The sequence below is a fragment of the Sinocyclocheilus rhinocerous genome, unplaced genomic scaffold (genome assembly GCF_001515625.1).
Source record: "Sinocyclocheilus rhinocerous isolate Xijiao unplaced genomic scaffold, SAMN03320098_v1.1 scaffold1488, whole genome shotgun sequence".
Taxonomy (NCBI): Eukaryota; Metazoa; Chordata; class Actinopteri; order Cypriniformes; family Cyprinidae; genus Sinocyclocheilus; species Sinocyclocheilus rhinocerous.
Genome location: NW_015633542.1, coordinates 125,936 through 142,610, shown reverse-complemented (window position 1 = coordinate 142,610; position 16,675 = coordinate 125,936). Strand labels below are relative to the sequence as shown.

General features: G+C 35.4%; 1 protein-coding gene across 1 annotated transcript in view; it reads left to right on the top strand.

Annotated features, from left to right (window-relative positions):
• Positions 1 to 8,316: 8,316 nt before the first annotated feature.
• LOC107744389 (alpha-1-syntrophin-like) overlaps positions 8,317 to 16,675 on the top strand; it is a 17,904-nt gene continuing 9,545 nt past the window's right edge. The window contains exons 1-2 of the mRNA XM_016558015.1: positions 8,317 to 8,684; positions 16,031 to 16,216. Of these exons, the coding sequence (XP_016413501.1) occupies positions 8,399 to 8,684; positions 16,031 to 16,216 (472 nt within the window). The 5' untranslated portion in view covers positions 8,317 to 8,398. The remainder of the gene's footprint in view (positions 8,685 to 16,030; positions 16,217 to 16,675) is intronic.

Here is a 16,675-nt window from a genome sequence, read left to right as displayed (position 1 = left end):
GTGTGTGTGTGTGTGTGTGTGTGTGTGTGTGTGTGTGTGTGAGCACACTGACAGCATCCCTGAGATGTTCATGACTGGAGGTGGAGCTACTGAGACTCTGTTATACAATAAACCAAAAACACCGTGGTGATACCATGGTACAGTCATGATACCAGATGCTACTTTGATGTATATCATGGTAATGAATGATTACAGTGTCATACACCATAATACATGTCCAAATGGTATCATGTCCAGAAAACATGGTAATAGCATGTGCATGTTTCCAAATCAAATGTACCACGATAATACCTTGTAGCTACTTCTGGTTTATTGATCATGTAGGCTACCATAGTATGAATTTCAGGACCATGCCATATATAAAGTACCTTGACAAATGAATGGATAAAAATATAATTATTCCATACAGACTTTCAATTAATAGGCTATCAATAAACTTGTATACACAATATATTTTAGTATTATTTATATATTATTATATTATATATTTATATGTATTCATTTTGTATTTATTAACATTTTGAATTAGCTTTTTTATGTTTTCAGTTGTCATTTAAATGTAAGTTTTAGTCATAATTAAGTTAAGTTTTTCATCTGATATTTATATTTTGTTTTATTTCAGCTTTATTTAAATTAATGAAAACGATTTTTAATATTTTTGATTTTAGTTTTAACTTTAGTAAAAAAACAACAACAACAACAACAACACTGATGTATACAAACATACATATTTTAGAAAATAAATTAGCAGAATCATTAAAAAAGTTTTAGATTAAATCTAAAATGAAATACATCTAAGATGAAAGCATGTCACATTATAAATGAGGGGTCTGTGTACAGATGTGTAAAATGTAGTAATTTCTTTTCAAATATTGTATATTTCTAAATGTATTTATAACGTGATTAATTGAATCATGATTTACTATATATATATATATATAGTGTGTGTGTGTGTGTATGTGTGTGTGTGTGTGTGTGTGTGTGTGTATAGATTTTTTTTAAGAAACAACCTCTTATATTAACGTTTTTGTTGTTTGTTTTGGTTGCATCTATAGAGTGTAAAAAATCTTAAATCAAATGTACAGGTTTACAGTGTTCCTGAAGTGGCTGAGAATCTATAGTGGAAGGTCACTGGATTTTGAAAAAGTTGACAAAGAAGTCATCTGAGTAAATTCTATACGGTCTAAATTGTTTTTCATCCCTATCTGTGTTGATGCTGTGTCCATCCAGGTCCTCATATGTTGGTGGTGTGTCTCTAAACGGGATGAGAGTCTCTCCGCTCCTCCTGTGGCCTCCCACACAAACACATGCCGCTCATTCTTTCCCAGTCCCCTCACGAGTCGCCACCTGCTCCTGAGCGTACGGCACAGCTGCTGACCAACAACAACAAATTAACACCCACCGTCCTTACTGACACAAACCCAAAAGATGCTCTTCCTCGTTCCTGCTCCAGTCACACTTAAAATGTCATTGCAATAGAAAACAATATAAAAGCAAGAGTCATTTATAGTAAATAAATATGCACAAACACACTTTTGTGTACCAGCACTTGTACCAGTGTTATTTTAGTATCATTGTAGCTCTAATTAATATTTAGATTTTTTTATTTTCTGTTTTCATTTTAATTTTAGATAAAGTTTTCGTATGTTTGTGTTTTTGTCTTTTTTTTAATTTTTTATATGTATATAGTTTTTATTATTTTTATTTCAGTTTTTGTTATTTTAATACTTCATGTTAAGACTACAAGAAAATGAGAAATAATGCCTTGCCATCTAGCTGAAATAAAATAAGTTTATTTTTTTAGTTTTCATTTATTTCAGTTGACGCTTATTTTATTTAAAGCAACAATTTTTAGGTTTAGTTTTAATTTATTTTTACAAACACACACACATATAGTTCTACTACAGCAATTTGAAAACATAAATATAGTAACAAAAACAAATTCAATGATATATTACATAGTTTGAAAAATATTGGAGAATCAAATAAATACTATACTAGTAAATACTAATGATATAATATAATAATATTTTCAATTTTTTATTTTATTAATGATTTTTTTTTAAGTTTATTATTTTTTGTGTATTTATGTACACAATTATTTATTTATTGTTTGTTTGTTTGTTTGTTTGTTTTAATTTTGGTTTTATTTCATGATAATAACCCTGGTTTGTACGGTTTGAAATGCTAAAATAATAGATGCTGAACTTGAAGACAGCTAGTAATGTGTTTGTTTGTGAATCATGTTAATGTGATTCTTTAAGCCTGTGTGAATTTGAGAAGAACTGACCACCAAAAATCGTTAAAACACCAGCTGATACGTGATGTTAGTAAAGAGAAAAGATTCAAACTGAGCAGATCCAGACAGACGGAGTAATAAGCACGTGGCCTATGAATACATCATATATGTGACCCAGCAGGCCTTTGTGATGATAATTTGTAACGGGCAAATAAAGCAGCGTGCGTTACGTCAACAAAGACAGAAATGCGTTAGTCTGAATAGCAGAAGTCACTCTGTTGATGTGACTCGTGCCAGTGTGTGTGTGTGTGTGTGTGTGCCTGTGTGAATTTGAGAAGAACTGACCACCAAAAATCGTTAAAACACCAGCTGATACGTGATGTTAGTAAAGAGAAAAGATTCAAACTGAGCAGATCCAGACAGACGGAGTAATAAGCACGTGGCCTATGAATACATCATATATGTGACCCAGCAGGCCTTTGTGATGATAATTTGTAACGGGCAAATAAAGCAGCGTGCGTTACGTCAACAAAGACAGAAATGCGTTAGTCTGAATAGCAGAAGTCTCTCTGTTGATGTGACTCGTGCCAGTGTGTGTGTGTGTGTGTGTGTGTTTGACGGCTGGGCTTGTGTCTCTGAGTGTGTGTGTCTTTGTCACTGGTCTATTTAGTGCATTATCAGGTCTTTCACAATGCAACAGCTTGAGAATGACCAAGCGACACACACACACACACACACACACACACACACGTCTGCCCCCTCAGCTCTTGCACTTCGGCGGTTCTGCTCCTGTGCGTGTGATTGTGTACCTGCTGTTCTTCTGAGGTCCACGCAAAAGGCCGGGGTCAGAAAGGTCAGCAGGCAGACGCCTGGTTAACCCTCCAGGGTAAAGACATCTCCACACACACACACACACGCCACTTCAGGACAGTAAGATTATATGTGAGCAGATGGACCAGCGACAGCTTATCGTCTGCTGACATACAGCACAAATACATAGATTTACATTTCATTTTTATCAGGCAAACGCACACTGACTGCTTGTGGTGGGCTGCTTGTATTTGGCAAAAATAGAAAATAAAGTTTTGGTTTATTTGTGCAATTTCACTGTGCAAACACAAGCGTTATGTATATACTATATAGTTTTAATTAATATTTTGAATTTATTTTATTTTTTATTATGATTTTATTTATTATTTTGAATTTATTAATTTATTTGTAGGTTTACAGTTTTCATTTTAATTTTAGTTACATTTTTAGAAAGTTTGTTGTGTGCTTTTGTCATTTTTATTAGTTTTTTAATTACTATTTAGGTTTAATTTATTTTAGTTTTTATTTATTTCAATTTTCCAATTTATTTTCAGTAACTAATGCTTCAACTTAACCTTATTTCAGTTACTTCCCAAAGGAACATTGCTCATTTTTGTTTACGTTACATTTTCATCTAATATTTATATATTTATATCTAATATTTATATTTAATAAATTATTTCATTATATTTCATTTTACTTCTACGGCATTACTAATATTAGTCCATTTTTACTAATACATTTTTATCACAAAATTAAAAGTTTTATTAGTTGTGCACTGTGAACTAACATGAACAAACAACTGGTTTAAGCATCATCCTGCAGAATAATGCTGAAACTGTGCCTATGTGTGTATACAAACATACATATAGACAGAGCATCATAAAACACATCTACAATTTCATTACACAAACACACACACATAAAGACGGAGCAAAGAGACAGACACGCACAGGTCTGAGACCCCAGACAGACATGAAGGATTGTGAGAGCAGATGGTATAATGGTAGGAAACACCCAAACCAAAATATGCAAATATGCAAATAGTCATATAATAATCCCAAACGCGCGCGCGCGCGCACACACACACACACACACACACATAGTACTACTGTGGCAGTTTGGAAAAAACGTATACACTAACAAAAACAAATTGAATGGTTTGAAAAATATTGGAGAGTCAAGTAAATATGGCAAATAATAATTACGGCATACTATAGTACAGTATGTATTTATTCTTCGTTTATTCATAATAATATAATATAATAATATAACACACACACACACACACAATACTAAAATAATATAGGCTACTAAAAATTGAATGTCTGAAAAATATTGGAAAATCAAGTAAATATGGCAAATAATAATTATGGCATACTATAGTACAGTATGTATCAAAATACTGTTTATTCTTCGTTTATTCATAATAATATAATAATATAACACACACACACAATACTAAAATAATATAGGCTACTAAAATTAACTGGAAAATTGACTAACCAATTAAATGATGATGACAAATAAAATACAGCACAGGTACGTCTGCAAGATGTCTGTTAAAGATCGCTTCATCTGGAAAGCATCTGCTGTGTACAAACATCTGATAGACGTCTTGCAGACTTCAGTTTTACATGCATTCTAAATCATAAACATCTTCTAAACGTCTATTTGACATCTGATAGGAAACGTCCTATAGGCCTATTGCAGATGAGCAAAAAATACGTCTTGCAGATGTAAACGCGAATCAAATCAAAAAGTGAATCAAATAAGCGACTCGCTTTAGTGACTGTACTGATGGAGGTGTGTGTGTTTCTCGTCCTCTGATCTTGCAAATGAAAGAAGAAAACGGTAAAACAAAGAGCAAGATATATACTTCTAAATAAAAATGACGCAGACTTCGGTGATAACGCAATTTACGCAAACAGAGCCGTTGCATTTGTTCATTCGCCCCTAAATGAATAAGCGTTTTTGAACGAATCGTTGACTCACTCATAAAGACTCGTTCTCGAACGATTCAGTGCAGTTGAAGAATCGATTGAATGAATGAGTCAATATTCACGTGTAATACACTCCCTTGTCGCCATCTATTGGTGTAACTGCAGAAAGAGTGAAAAGAATGAGGTCTGCATATCCAAAAATAAGGTGTTTTTAAATTTCGGGGCGTTTTTTTCAACTTCTTTACCTGCTTTTCTAAAATTTAGTGGGTGATTCCAGGAAAAACACTGAGAGATCGCATGTATATGAATGCACACGCACGTCTGCAAGATGTCTGTTAAAGATCGCTTCATCTGGAATTGGATAGTTCAGCTTGATTGGATAGTTTAAAAAACGCTTATCCCGATTTGAAAACCCCCCTTTTTGTTCGCAGATACCTATATTTGGAAAGAATCACTGTAAAATCCCTGTCGTTAATCGTTTCGTTTGTTAATGTTTCAGTGTTGTGGAACAAATCGACTGAATAAATGAGTCAATATTCACTTATAATTCTGTCACTTGTCGCCATCTACTGGTGCAACTATGTAACTGCAGAAAGAGTCACTGTAAAATCCCCACAATTTATAATAATCTGCAACAAACACAGAGTGATACAAACAGTTAAAAGTCCCAGTGCTGTTATATAAATAATATTTTCTCAACTTTTATTGTTGGCAATATTGTTTTTAAAAAGATTAATGCAAAAAAAAAAAATTTTCAATGATGCAAAATTCAATTCTGCTGTAAAGCAGCTCTAAAAAAAAAAAAAAAGAGGACAATAGCAAAAAGTCAATTTTTCAGTTCAAGTCAGTTGAATATGTAGATATTAGATTTTTTTTTCTACAGTAACTTGTCAAATATCTGCATAGGAGGGTCTATTCAGGATTCAGCACAAACCATTTAGTTGTGTTAGTTTCTCACTACTATTAGGCACGAGGCTAAGAACAAATTAAGTCGTGGTTGATTATTATGTTTATTATGTCCAATATACATACGTGTTCTATTATGTTTTAATGCTTATTATGTGTTGTCTTATATCAGGGCATTTGAAGAACTATTGCACCACTAGAGGGAGACAAAATCAAAGCTATTGAGGTGAGTAATTCTGCAAGAGTTGATGAGAAGCTGCTATTAACAAAACACAGAGAATCTTCATTACAGCTGATCCTGGAGATGCACCATAGTACAGTGATGGTATCAGATGGAAACATAAATAAATAAATACTCATTTAAGAATTTGAATTTACATAATTTCATGAATTAGAATGATAATATTCAGTTTATAGGGTTTTTCCTGTGCCCTCAGTATTACTTTCTATTTTGTTAGTCCTTTATAAAATCCTTTTAGCTAACAAAAGCCAGTTCCTTAATTATGTCATCATCCTGGAAGTGACATAATTTATTGGATGAATTCAACAGACATCAATAAGTATTATCAATGGATGTGATGCATTCTGTGATGTTTTGTGAGGTTACTTGGTTTGTGTGTCTCTAAAACATTCATCCTGTTTCAAGGATTTCAGGTTGACGTCATCATGTTGCAGAGTTCAAAATACTGCAGCACAGGAATGAATGATCTGAGAAATGAATCTGCTTTCAAATGTAAAAGACTCTCAGAATGGTAAAGTGGTGCTGGGTAGCAGAAGAAGCTTCACTGCACAGTGTTTGTAGCTCATTGTGAGCCGACTGTGGTTTGCTCTTTTGTGAATGTAGGTCAGTGAGGAGCATGATGTCTGGATCAGCATTTGCTGAGGAACCATCCAAACCTTTCCATATATAAAGAGACTAATTAGAGTCTCTATTTGGTAATTAGGTTCCTTTTGTGAATGTAGGTCAGTGAGGAGCATGATGTCTGGATCAGCGTTTGCTGAGGAACCATCCAAACCTTTCCATATATAAAGAGACTAATTAGAGTCTCTATTTGGTAATTAGGTTGAATAGCTTCACACTGTGCCGTCAGTGCAAACATGAGATTGTTTCACTACGTTAGCAGCCGTCTGAAAAATGACTTTCAGATAAAGAGCTTCAGCTGTCTGTGTTTGAGGTCTGTAGATAAAAATAAGACCCTTACAAAAATATGCTATGATAGAAATGTACTATAAATAAATGTTACGACAAAATACCACAGTTATGTTGTCAAAGAGAAAGACCATGATACTTTGATATATGCAATTCATCTATGGTACACCAAAGTACATTATGTGTTATAAAGTGCTTTGTTTTATGTGGTTTTAAATATTTATGAATACAGTTTATTAAATAATAATAATAATAATACAATTATTTATATTTATTGTATTTAATTATTATTTTATTTATATTATTATTTTGATAAAATCAAAAGCAATAGAAAAACATTTAAATGATTGCAAGTTTTTAGTTTTTTATTCTTATCAAAGACACAACATATGAATTACAGTCTACCAAAAATTGACCGTAGAGAATTTTTTTCAGATTTACCAAGAATAACAAATAAATAATAATGTTCTGAATACAATCATTTCTGTTGTCTTAAAGAATAATATTTAAAAGTGTTTGTACATATTCTGTATATTTTATTTATTTACAACATGTTTTTAATTTCTGGATTTAAAAAAATATATTTTTGGGGAGTTTAAAATTACAAGTGTTAGGCTATGTCTGGAAAATGTAAAAAATCAAATGAAAAAAGTCATTTTTTTTTAGTTCATAAAAAAAATGTTGGCAAAGTTGTAGAATAGTCTTTTATTATTTATTTTAAAAAAAACAGACTGTGGCATACATGCATGGACCCATTTTGTTGTCATGTGATGGCATGCTTACCCATGTGACCCCTTTAGACCCCCATGACCTTATCAAGTGTTTTTCATTATTAATAAAGCATTTTGATCTTTTTATAGAGTAGCACTGAGAAACTTGACATTCATGACTCAAAAGTTCATGATGATGATGACTATGATTACTATTATTTAAGATGAGTTCACATGTATTCAAGATGCAAGGGAAGTTTAGTTACAATATTTTTAACTGAATGTTACATTAATACAAAGATGACATTTTGTTCATGTCTTGCTGAAAGTTTATTATTATTTTATTATTATTTAGTATCAGTTTCACTGTTAAACTGGTATTCTATTAACATTCTGGCAAGTTTGATTTATTTTTTATTTTATTTCATTTTATTTTTTTCTTTCGTTCTTTTCTGCCTCTGCTTCTGTGCGCACTGATGCTTTGGCAATATTATAACAAGCATGACAATAAAAGTACTTTAAAGCTGAATTGAGAGAGAGGGAGGTAGAGGGGTTTGGTTTGGTTAGTAGGAGGGGGTAAGTTGAGCTCGGGACTGCAGACGCTCCGCTCCTCCGCTGGTATTCCAGGAATGTGTTGATCATGGCGGCCGCAGTGAAGCCCGTGAAGAGCGGACTGCTGGAGCTCCGCGTTACCGTGCACCACTGGATCCGTGTGCTCGCCGCACTCAGCGAGGACTCGTTCACCGTGAGCCCCGGAGACACCGCCGATGAGTCCGCGAACAGCTGCTCGCCCGCGCCCGGAGGGGCTGTTAACGGGGATCCGGCGAACCTCAGCACCTCCCCGGTACCGGACACCATCACGAACGTCAAACGAACCGTCCGAGTCACCAAACAAGAAGTTGGAGGACTCGGAATAAGTATTAAAGGTACGAGAACTCGTTCATATCGGTTATTAAAGTGTTCTTTGTTTACTTAAACTTATTCTTCGGGAAACAGTTACTTTGAAACTGAGGATCGGTTTGATCCGTCGGTTCAGTTATGAAGGTGGAGAAAAACTAATGAACAACTCGTGAAGGCTATCTATCTATCTATCTATCTATCTGTCTGTCTGTCTGTCTGTTTGTCTCTCTCTCTCTCTCTCTATCTATCTATCTATCTGTCTGTCTGTCTGTCTGTCTGTCTGTCTCTCTCGCTCTCTCTCTCTCTCTGTCTGTCTCTCTATCTGTCTGTCTGTCTGTGTGTCTGTCTGTCTGTCTATCTATCTATCTATCTATCTATCTATCTATCTATCTCTCTCTGTCTGTCTGTCTGGGTAGGCTTCTTGTGCTATGGTCTTTTTTTTAAAATTCTCGTGGTAAAGTTGTGGTATCAGATGGAAATATTGTGATACTCAAAATAATACCACGGTTTTATATGGGTTTTCCAAGAATAATGTGCTACTGTGTCCAAAATATCTAAAATCCCATGGTAGGCTACCTTTTTGGTATTTATTGCAATCTCATACCATCAGTGCATATGAAAATACTTTAGTATCATGTTATTATCATCTGACATTTTACTGTACTATGGTATCTTTTGGGTTTCTAATTTTGTTTAGTATCTCAAAACTTTGATAGCTGTCAAATTACGTGACATATCAGTGAAGGCCTTAGAGAAACATCACTGCATTTGACTGCATGTTTCATTCATAATGATTTGCATGGATGTGGCACGTCGTTGGTCTGGTCCTGAGATTTACGGTTCGTGAATCACGCAGTATGTGTGTGTTCTCGGGGGGAGGAGGGCATTTGCACCCTAATGTCGACAGCTGACCGAAGAATTACCCATCATGCTCAGCCTGTCACTGGCTTCAGATGAAAGCTGTGGAACGAGAGCAGAGAAGAGTATGGTGCTGTTTATTTTAGGGAGCCAGAGAGGGACGACCTTGCCTTGAGTCCGAAGTGCAGTTGTACGTCTATATTTACTGTGGTACGAGTCTTTGGGCCTGAACGCTTTTGGAAACCCCTAGAAAACACACAAGAAAACTTAGCAGCACCTCTTTTCGGCTAAGAACTCTTTGCTTGGGTTTGTATTGTTTTAATTTGTCACTAGCCAGAAATTAAGTGACTAGAATTTGGTTACCCTATTGGATGTTGGATACGTCTAGTTTAATTTAGATATCATCCTCAAACTGTAACTGATTTTATTGCAGATATTTTGTCAAGTATGCATTGCATTCTCAGCATTGCCACAAGGGGCACTTTGGCCTAAATGATCAGATTTTCGATTTCTAGAGATTTGAGGGCTAAAAAAACACCCACGACAAAGGAAATTTTCTAAGTTAAATAAGACATAATTCAACACTCAATAGCGTAACCAAATTCTAGTTATTTAACTTCTGGCTAGTGACTTTAAAAGCTCCCTGCAGCTTTCCGCCAAAATAAAAGCAATCGTTAATTGAAATAAAATTAACGTTAACTGAAATTCCCAGGCAACATTATCATTTACTTTAACTTGATACACTAAAACTGAAATAAAAATAATAATAATAAAGACTATATAGACTTATAAAACAACTAATAAAAAAAATAACAAAAACGCACAACAAAATAACTTTAAAATAAAAATGGAAAATATAAAAATAAAATAAAATTCAAAATATTAATTAAAACTATAATAGTATCTCATTCATACTAAAATAACACTGGTTTAACACCTGAAAATTAAGAATTTAAGACAAAAATTTTTAGTATTGTAATTTTACCATTATACTGTAAAAATACTGTTATTTTTCATAAATACTCGATTTTATATTTTACAGTTAAAGAGTATTATTACAATAGTAATATTTCATTATATATGTGTGTGTGTGTGTGTGTATATATATATATATAATCACTTTTTAAATTGTGCAGTCCTACAATAAAGCACAGCAAACCTGGAGCTCTTGAAAAAATTGACTGCATTTTAAATCACAATTTTTATCAGAAAATCTCAATAGCGTTTTAGAGAGATGTACACTGAGATCCAAAAGTCCGAGACACACACATTTTGGTTCAACATTACGCTCAAATTCTAATGCTGATAACATAATTTGTAATTAAAGTATTTGTGCAAAAATAGAAGCATTTCCTCGAGTGGACTCAGACTTTTGAACGCTGTATTTGCAGAAGAATGATGCAATCAGCGAAAGGTTGTTGCATTTTAGCATTAGTGTGTTTGTGCAGGACGTCCTGGCAGGGACTGCAGAGGGAAATGATTGATAATGTGCTGGAGCTCAAGCGGAGAGCCCCGAGGTTGCCAAAAGAATCTGGCAGGAGCCGAGCTACCAGCCGCATGTGCGTCGCATCTGTCTTCAAAGGTCAAAAGGTCACTAGAATAGAGGGTATTTACACAAGACCACTTCTGATACACGCTGATGATGATGGGGAGGAAGAAGCCATTGGTGATTCCACTCGTGAGCACGAACACACAGTCTGCGAGTCTCTTTAGAACGCTATAAAACCTGGAACCACATATAAATGTTTTATGGTTTATACTCAAGGTGGTCATTTCACATGCCCTTGAATTTCTAGATGCGTGTTTAAAGCATAAGAGCCTTTGAGACCAGCGACACCAGCTGTCTGATCCTCATTGGAAATTTCATTCAGATGCTCGTCTTCTCCAAGAGAACGCCACAGACCGAACCATCATTTACTAAAGAAGATATATGTGTGTCGGTCTGAAATATTTGGAGCACACCTCAGCTCAAGGATGAAGACGATGAAATTTTGATTGGTATTAAAGCGTTGCCCGTAAATCACATCAAAGAGCACATCTGTAGTCTAGATTTAGAGCTGGTTTCTGATGCAGTTGCTGTGTATTTAGCAGTGCACGCTCATTACTTTTTAACTAGTTTCATTTTAAGAGAGTTTTTGTATGTGATGATTTAGTCTCCTTTGTGTGATATTTTGATTTTCTGTGATATATATTGCGATATGAAAAAATAGAGAAATTTTCACCAGAGGTATTGAAGAGCTATATTTGGAAATATACAAATAAACCCTACAAAAAAGCACAGCAAACCTGGAGGTCTTTAATTGCATTTTTATTTTTTTTATTGCATTTTAAATAACAATTTTTATAAGAAAATTGCAATGTTTTTGTTGTGGAGTGCATCTGCATAGGAAATAAAAATACCGGTAATTAAAAAAAATAAATTATTTAATATTAATATTTTATAGTGCAATAATTGCAATACTATTTATGTCTGAATTTGGGTTGCTTTTGTTGCGGAGCTCATCTGAAAATAAAAATAAATTTAAAAAGCAGAAAAATTACTTTTTACGCGTGATCAGGCAGACGGTTTTGCGGCTGTTGTATATTGCGTCCACGATGTTGTCGATAATGGCCTTTCCTGGCTGGAAGTCTCGGTGATGAAGGCACAATCTCAAGCCATGTTGACCCTCAAGTTTGGGCACAAGTTCTTCCAGGACCCAAGGCTCCTCTTGAGCACTGTAGGAAATGAAGGCGTCGTATTGGAAATCCAGATGATTTGAGGTTCGCTTCCTCTTTTTGTCATTGAGGAAGGCTAAGAAGAGGTAGTACGCGTAGACCAGCTGCCATTTAAGAAAGTGGTAGATAAATGAAATGACTAGAGTGAGAATGACAATGGAAGAGCTGTAGACAAAGCAGATGAAGTCGTAATTCACATTGCAGGATTCAGTGTTGAAGGCCGCCAGACTCTTTCCGCTTAAAGAAAGGGGATAGCGACATTCGTACATGTTCAGGTAAAGCACCTGCGTTTTATTGTTCTTGACGGCCCAGTCGATGAACCAAGCGTTACTACAGTCGCACGTGAAGCTGTTGTTTTGCAAGTCAAGCACTTTGAGTTGAGGAAGCGATTGGATGACGGTTTGGTTTATAAATTCAAGGTCATTCGTACTGGCTCGCAAGATCGTCAAACTGGAGAGATTTGCGTCGACTAAGAAGTCCAAGGACTTAAGGTGAGTCCGACCCAACGTAATCTTATTTAGGCCTGATATTGGCTGGAAAAGCCTGGATGTCAAGGCATTCCTGTTCGCAAGATTATTACTTGCCAAATCCAAGAAAGTAAGATTGAGAGTGTAACTAAATGTGTCCACGTGTAAATTCTCTATATTAAGATTCCCAGCATAAAAGACTTGCAAGTTTTTGAGACCTTTCAGGAAGTTCGAGGGGATGTAGTTTAAGCCTCGACGCTGACTATTAATCTTCAAAACTCTCAGTTCACTTAACAGGATGAACGGTGGACTTTGTAGCTCCTCTTGACTCTCGTATGAGATGTAATTGCAACACACGTCTAAACTTCGTATGTTAGGCGTACCAGCGAACACAGCACGATTTCTTAGAGTTCTTTCTGTGATTTTGATAGATCCGAGATACATGTCTGCTAAATTTATCAGGCCTGCAAAAGCATATGGATAGGTATTTCATATTTGGTTATCTGCGAGATGCAAGGTCCGAAGGGAGTGTAAAGCTTTGAAAGAGTCGTTTTGGATGGCACTCAACTTATTGTTATTCAAATCCAAGTATTGTAAGTTTTGGGGGCCGTATGTAAAGGTGCCTCTGACCGTTAACATACGATTGCTGCTCAAAATGAGCTCTTCGAGATTTCCTAAATCCTTAAATACACATGCCTTGATTGTCACAATTCGGTTCCTGTGCAAATAGAGTTGTCTTAACTGCGTCAGATTCGCAAAATCAGAGCAGTCAAGATTTCCAATGCTGTTGAGATGAAGGTCGAGGACCCGTAAGTTGGGAAGAACCTGAAGAGTGTCGTTCAGTTGCGTCAGAAGGTTCTTTTGTATTTGTAACTCCGTCAAGTTGACTAGATGTTTGAATGACGATTTATACATTCTCGATACTCCATTGTTTCTTAGGTGCAAGTCATTCAGAAGTGCACATGGTCTAAACATGCGATGGGTAAGTACAGAAAGATTGTTGTCCTCCAAGTGGATACTCCTCAGACTAGAAGAACATGCCGTCTGTAAAAACGTGTCCACCTTGAACCCCTTCAGACCGTCCAGTGCCATCCAGGTCACAGAAGCGAAACTCTGCATTATATAATCCAGTTGGTTCTCTTCAATGTGATTCCTACTGAGGTTGAGAGTCTTAACTGTGTTCAAGAACGCCTTGTCTAGAATAAACCAATCTGAAATATTGGAATGGAAACAGCTTGACAAGTCCAAGTACTCAAGACCAAGAAAGATGTTTTCCATCATCTTGAACACTGTCAAGGGATTCATCGACAGATCCAACTTTTTCAAACCAAAGAATGCTGATGGGATGTCGCTTGAGTTGAAAACTTTGAAGCCGTTCTTTCCCAAGTAAAGTTCTTCCAAATGCGGTGCTTGGAGAACAGGATGGAGTTTGGAAATGTGCTTTAACTTGTTATTGGTGAGGTTTACGAGTCTCAAATTCGAAAGTGTTGCAAATGACTGGTTTTCAGTCGTCTCTAGGTAATTCGAGTCAAGTCTTAAATGAGACAGGTTTGCAAGACCGTTGAGCAGCTTTGTGGTCACGGTTTTTATTTTATTGTTGGACAGGTTGAGCTCTTCCAGGTTTGCCAGGTCACTCAGTGCATTGCTGTGTATTTCAGATATCCTGTTGTGAGATATGTTTAAAATGATCAGATTTGAAAGTCGGATGAAATCCCCTTCAACGATCTGATGGATGGCATTGTAGGAAATATCTAAATTGACGGTATTGTGTGGTAACGGAGAAGGTATCTTCCTGTAGCTCATCCTGCTACACAGTACCTTCAGATGGCCAGAGTATTCGAAGGGGAAATAAATCGTGCAGTTACTCAAAGAAAACCCATCGGTCAGGGTTATGAGGACACAACAGTTCAAAATGAAGAAAAACGTAGAACTTTGCCTCATTTTGATGTTTCCGCCCTTTACTTGCAGTGTGAAATCTGAAAATAACAGAAGTGTTCAGTGATTTGGGAAGGAGATAAGGCGTGTACAAGACCTTAAAATAACAACAAAAACTTATTTCTCAGTCTTGACTAACCGCCTCAAACAGAGTCTTGATCTTCCCCGTAAGACTTTTTTTGTGTTTGAAAACACATGATTCTTTAACATTTTGATACTCTGTGTCTTCTGATTTACAAAAGCTATTATAGATTCAGGTAAGTGTGAAAATTTTGCATCAAAGTCAACAAAAAGACCAATTTGTTAATTCTTCTTAAAGGGGGTTTCTGTGGATTCTGTCTTTAAAAGTCTTAATTCGCCCTTCCATAAATTAAGGTCTGAAAAAGGTCTTAATCAGAGCAGAAAGTCTTACATTCATGAAGTTGCACTGAATGTTGCACGCATTGCACAAATTAACATCTCTCCATTTTTTCCTCTTGTTTTCCAATACAAAGTTTTAAAAAAAACTTAAATCAATGTACATTTACTTGAGATGCAAAATTAAGATGTGAAGTCTTGTTTTCTGATAAATAATTTAATTTAATTTATTTGGTCTTAAGGTCTTTAAAAAGTCCTAAATGTAACTTCATAAAACCTACAGAAACCCTGTAATATCTTATGTTTAATTTGCAATTAAAGACAAATGCATTTGGATTTATTGCAAACTACTTTTATGTAAACATGCAAACTCCAATTTTATCAATTTTTTGCATTATCTCCACATTATCAGACCAAAATATTTGTTTTTGTGCAATTAAATTGGCATACCCGATCTTAACAGCCACTAGTTTGATCTAGTTATCAGTATTACAAATATAAGAAAGAGATCCCTACCTTGTTTGTCTATATTTCTCAGCAGCAGCATGACATGCATCCCAGCTTATCAGAGATCTATAACCAGTTTGAAAGAAGCAGCTATTTGAGTAGTTCCCTCTGTTTTTATGCTGAAAATTGAAGGATGTGACGTCACTGCTGTACTATCTGCTGGTTTTTATCTTCATCAGCACATGATTAAAAAAAGACGTGTAAGTTGACAGAGGCGTTCGCACTGAGTTAAGAGAGGCAGTATGTCTAAAAGTAAAAACTTGGAGAAGTTTATCAACAATAGAAAAAACGTATTACCAAATGTGACCCTGGACCACAAAAGCAGTCTTAAGTGTCAATTTTTCCTACAATGTTTTTTTGGCTATTGCTACAAATATCTCCGTGCAACTTAAGACTGGTTTTGTGCTCCAGGGTCACAAATAAATCTTTTGAATTGCACATCACATATTTTTTTCATGATATGATGTTTTCAGTTAGCTAAGCATGCATTCACCTGTCTTTTACCACATGTGTAAATGATTGTTGTCTTACAGGTGGTAAGGAGAATAAGATGCCCATCCTGATCTCAAAGATCTTCAAAGGACTGGCGGCGGACCAGACGGAGGCTCTTTACGTGGGCGATGCGATTCTGTCCGTCAACGGCTACGACCTCAGAGAGGCCACTCATGACGAGGCTGTTCAGGCCCTGAAGAAAACCGGCAAAGAGGTAATTCTGGAAGGTAAGACGGAGCGGATTGTTTGGCTTCAAGGAATAGTTCAGCCAAAAATGAATTTTTTTTTACTGTTTTTGGTCCTTGGAACACAAAAGGTGAATTTTTATGTTAATATCCTGATCCTTCTTTGGTAACACTTTATAATAACTATCATTACAAACATTATATGATGCTTAACAGATCATTAGTTAATATATATTCACATAGCCAGACATAAGAGATAAATGTGACCCTGGAGCACAAAATCAGTCATAAGGGTACATTTTTTGAAATTGAGATTTATAAATCAGCTGAATAAATAAGCTTTCCATTGATGTGTGGTTTGTTATGATAGGACAATATTTGGCCGAGATACAACTATTTGAAAATCTGGAATCTGAGGATGCAAAAAAAATCTAAATATTGAGAAAATCATCTTTAAAGTTGTTCAAATGAAGTTCTTAGCAATGCATATTACTAATCAAA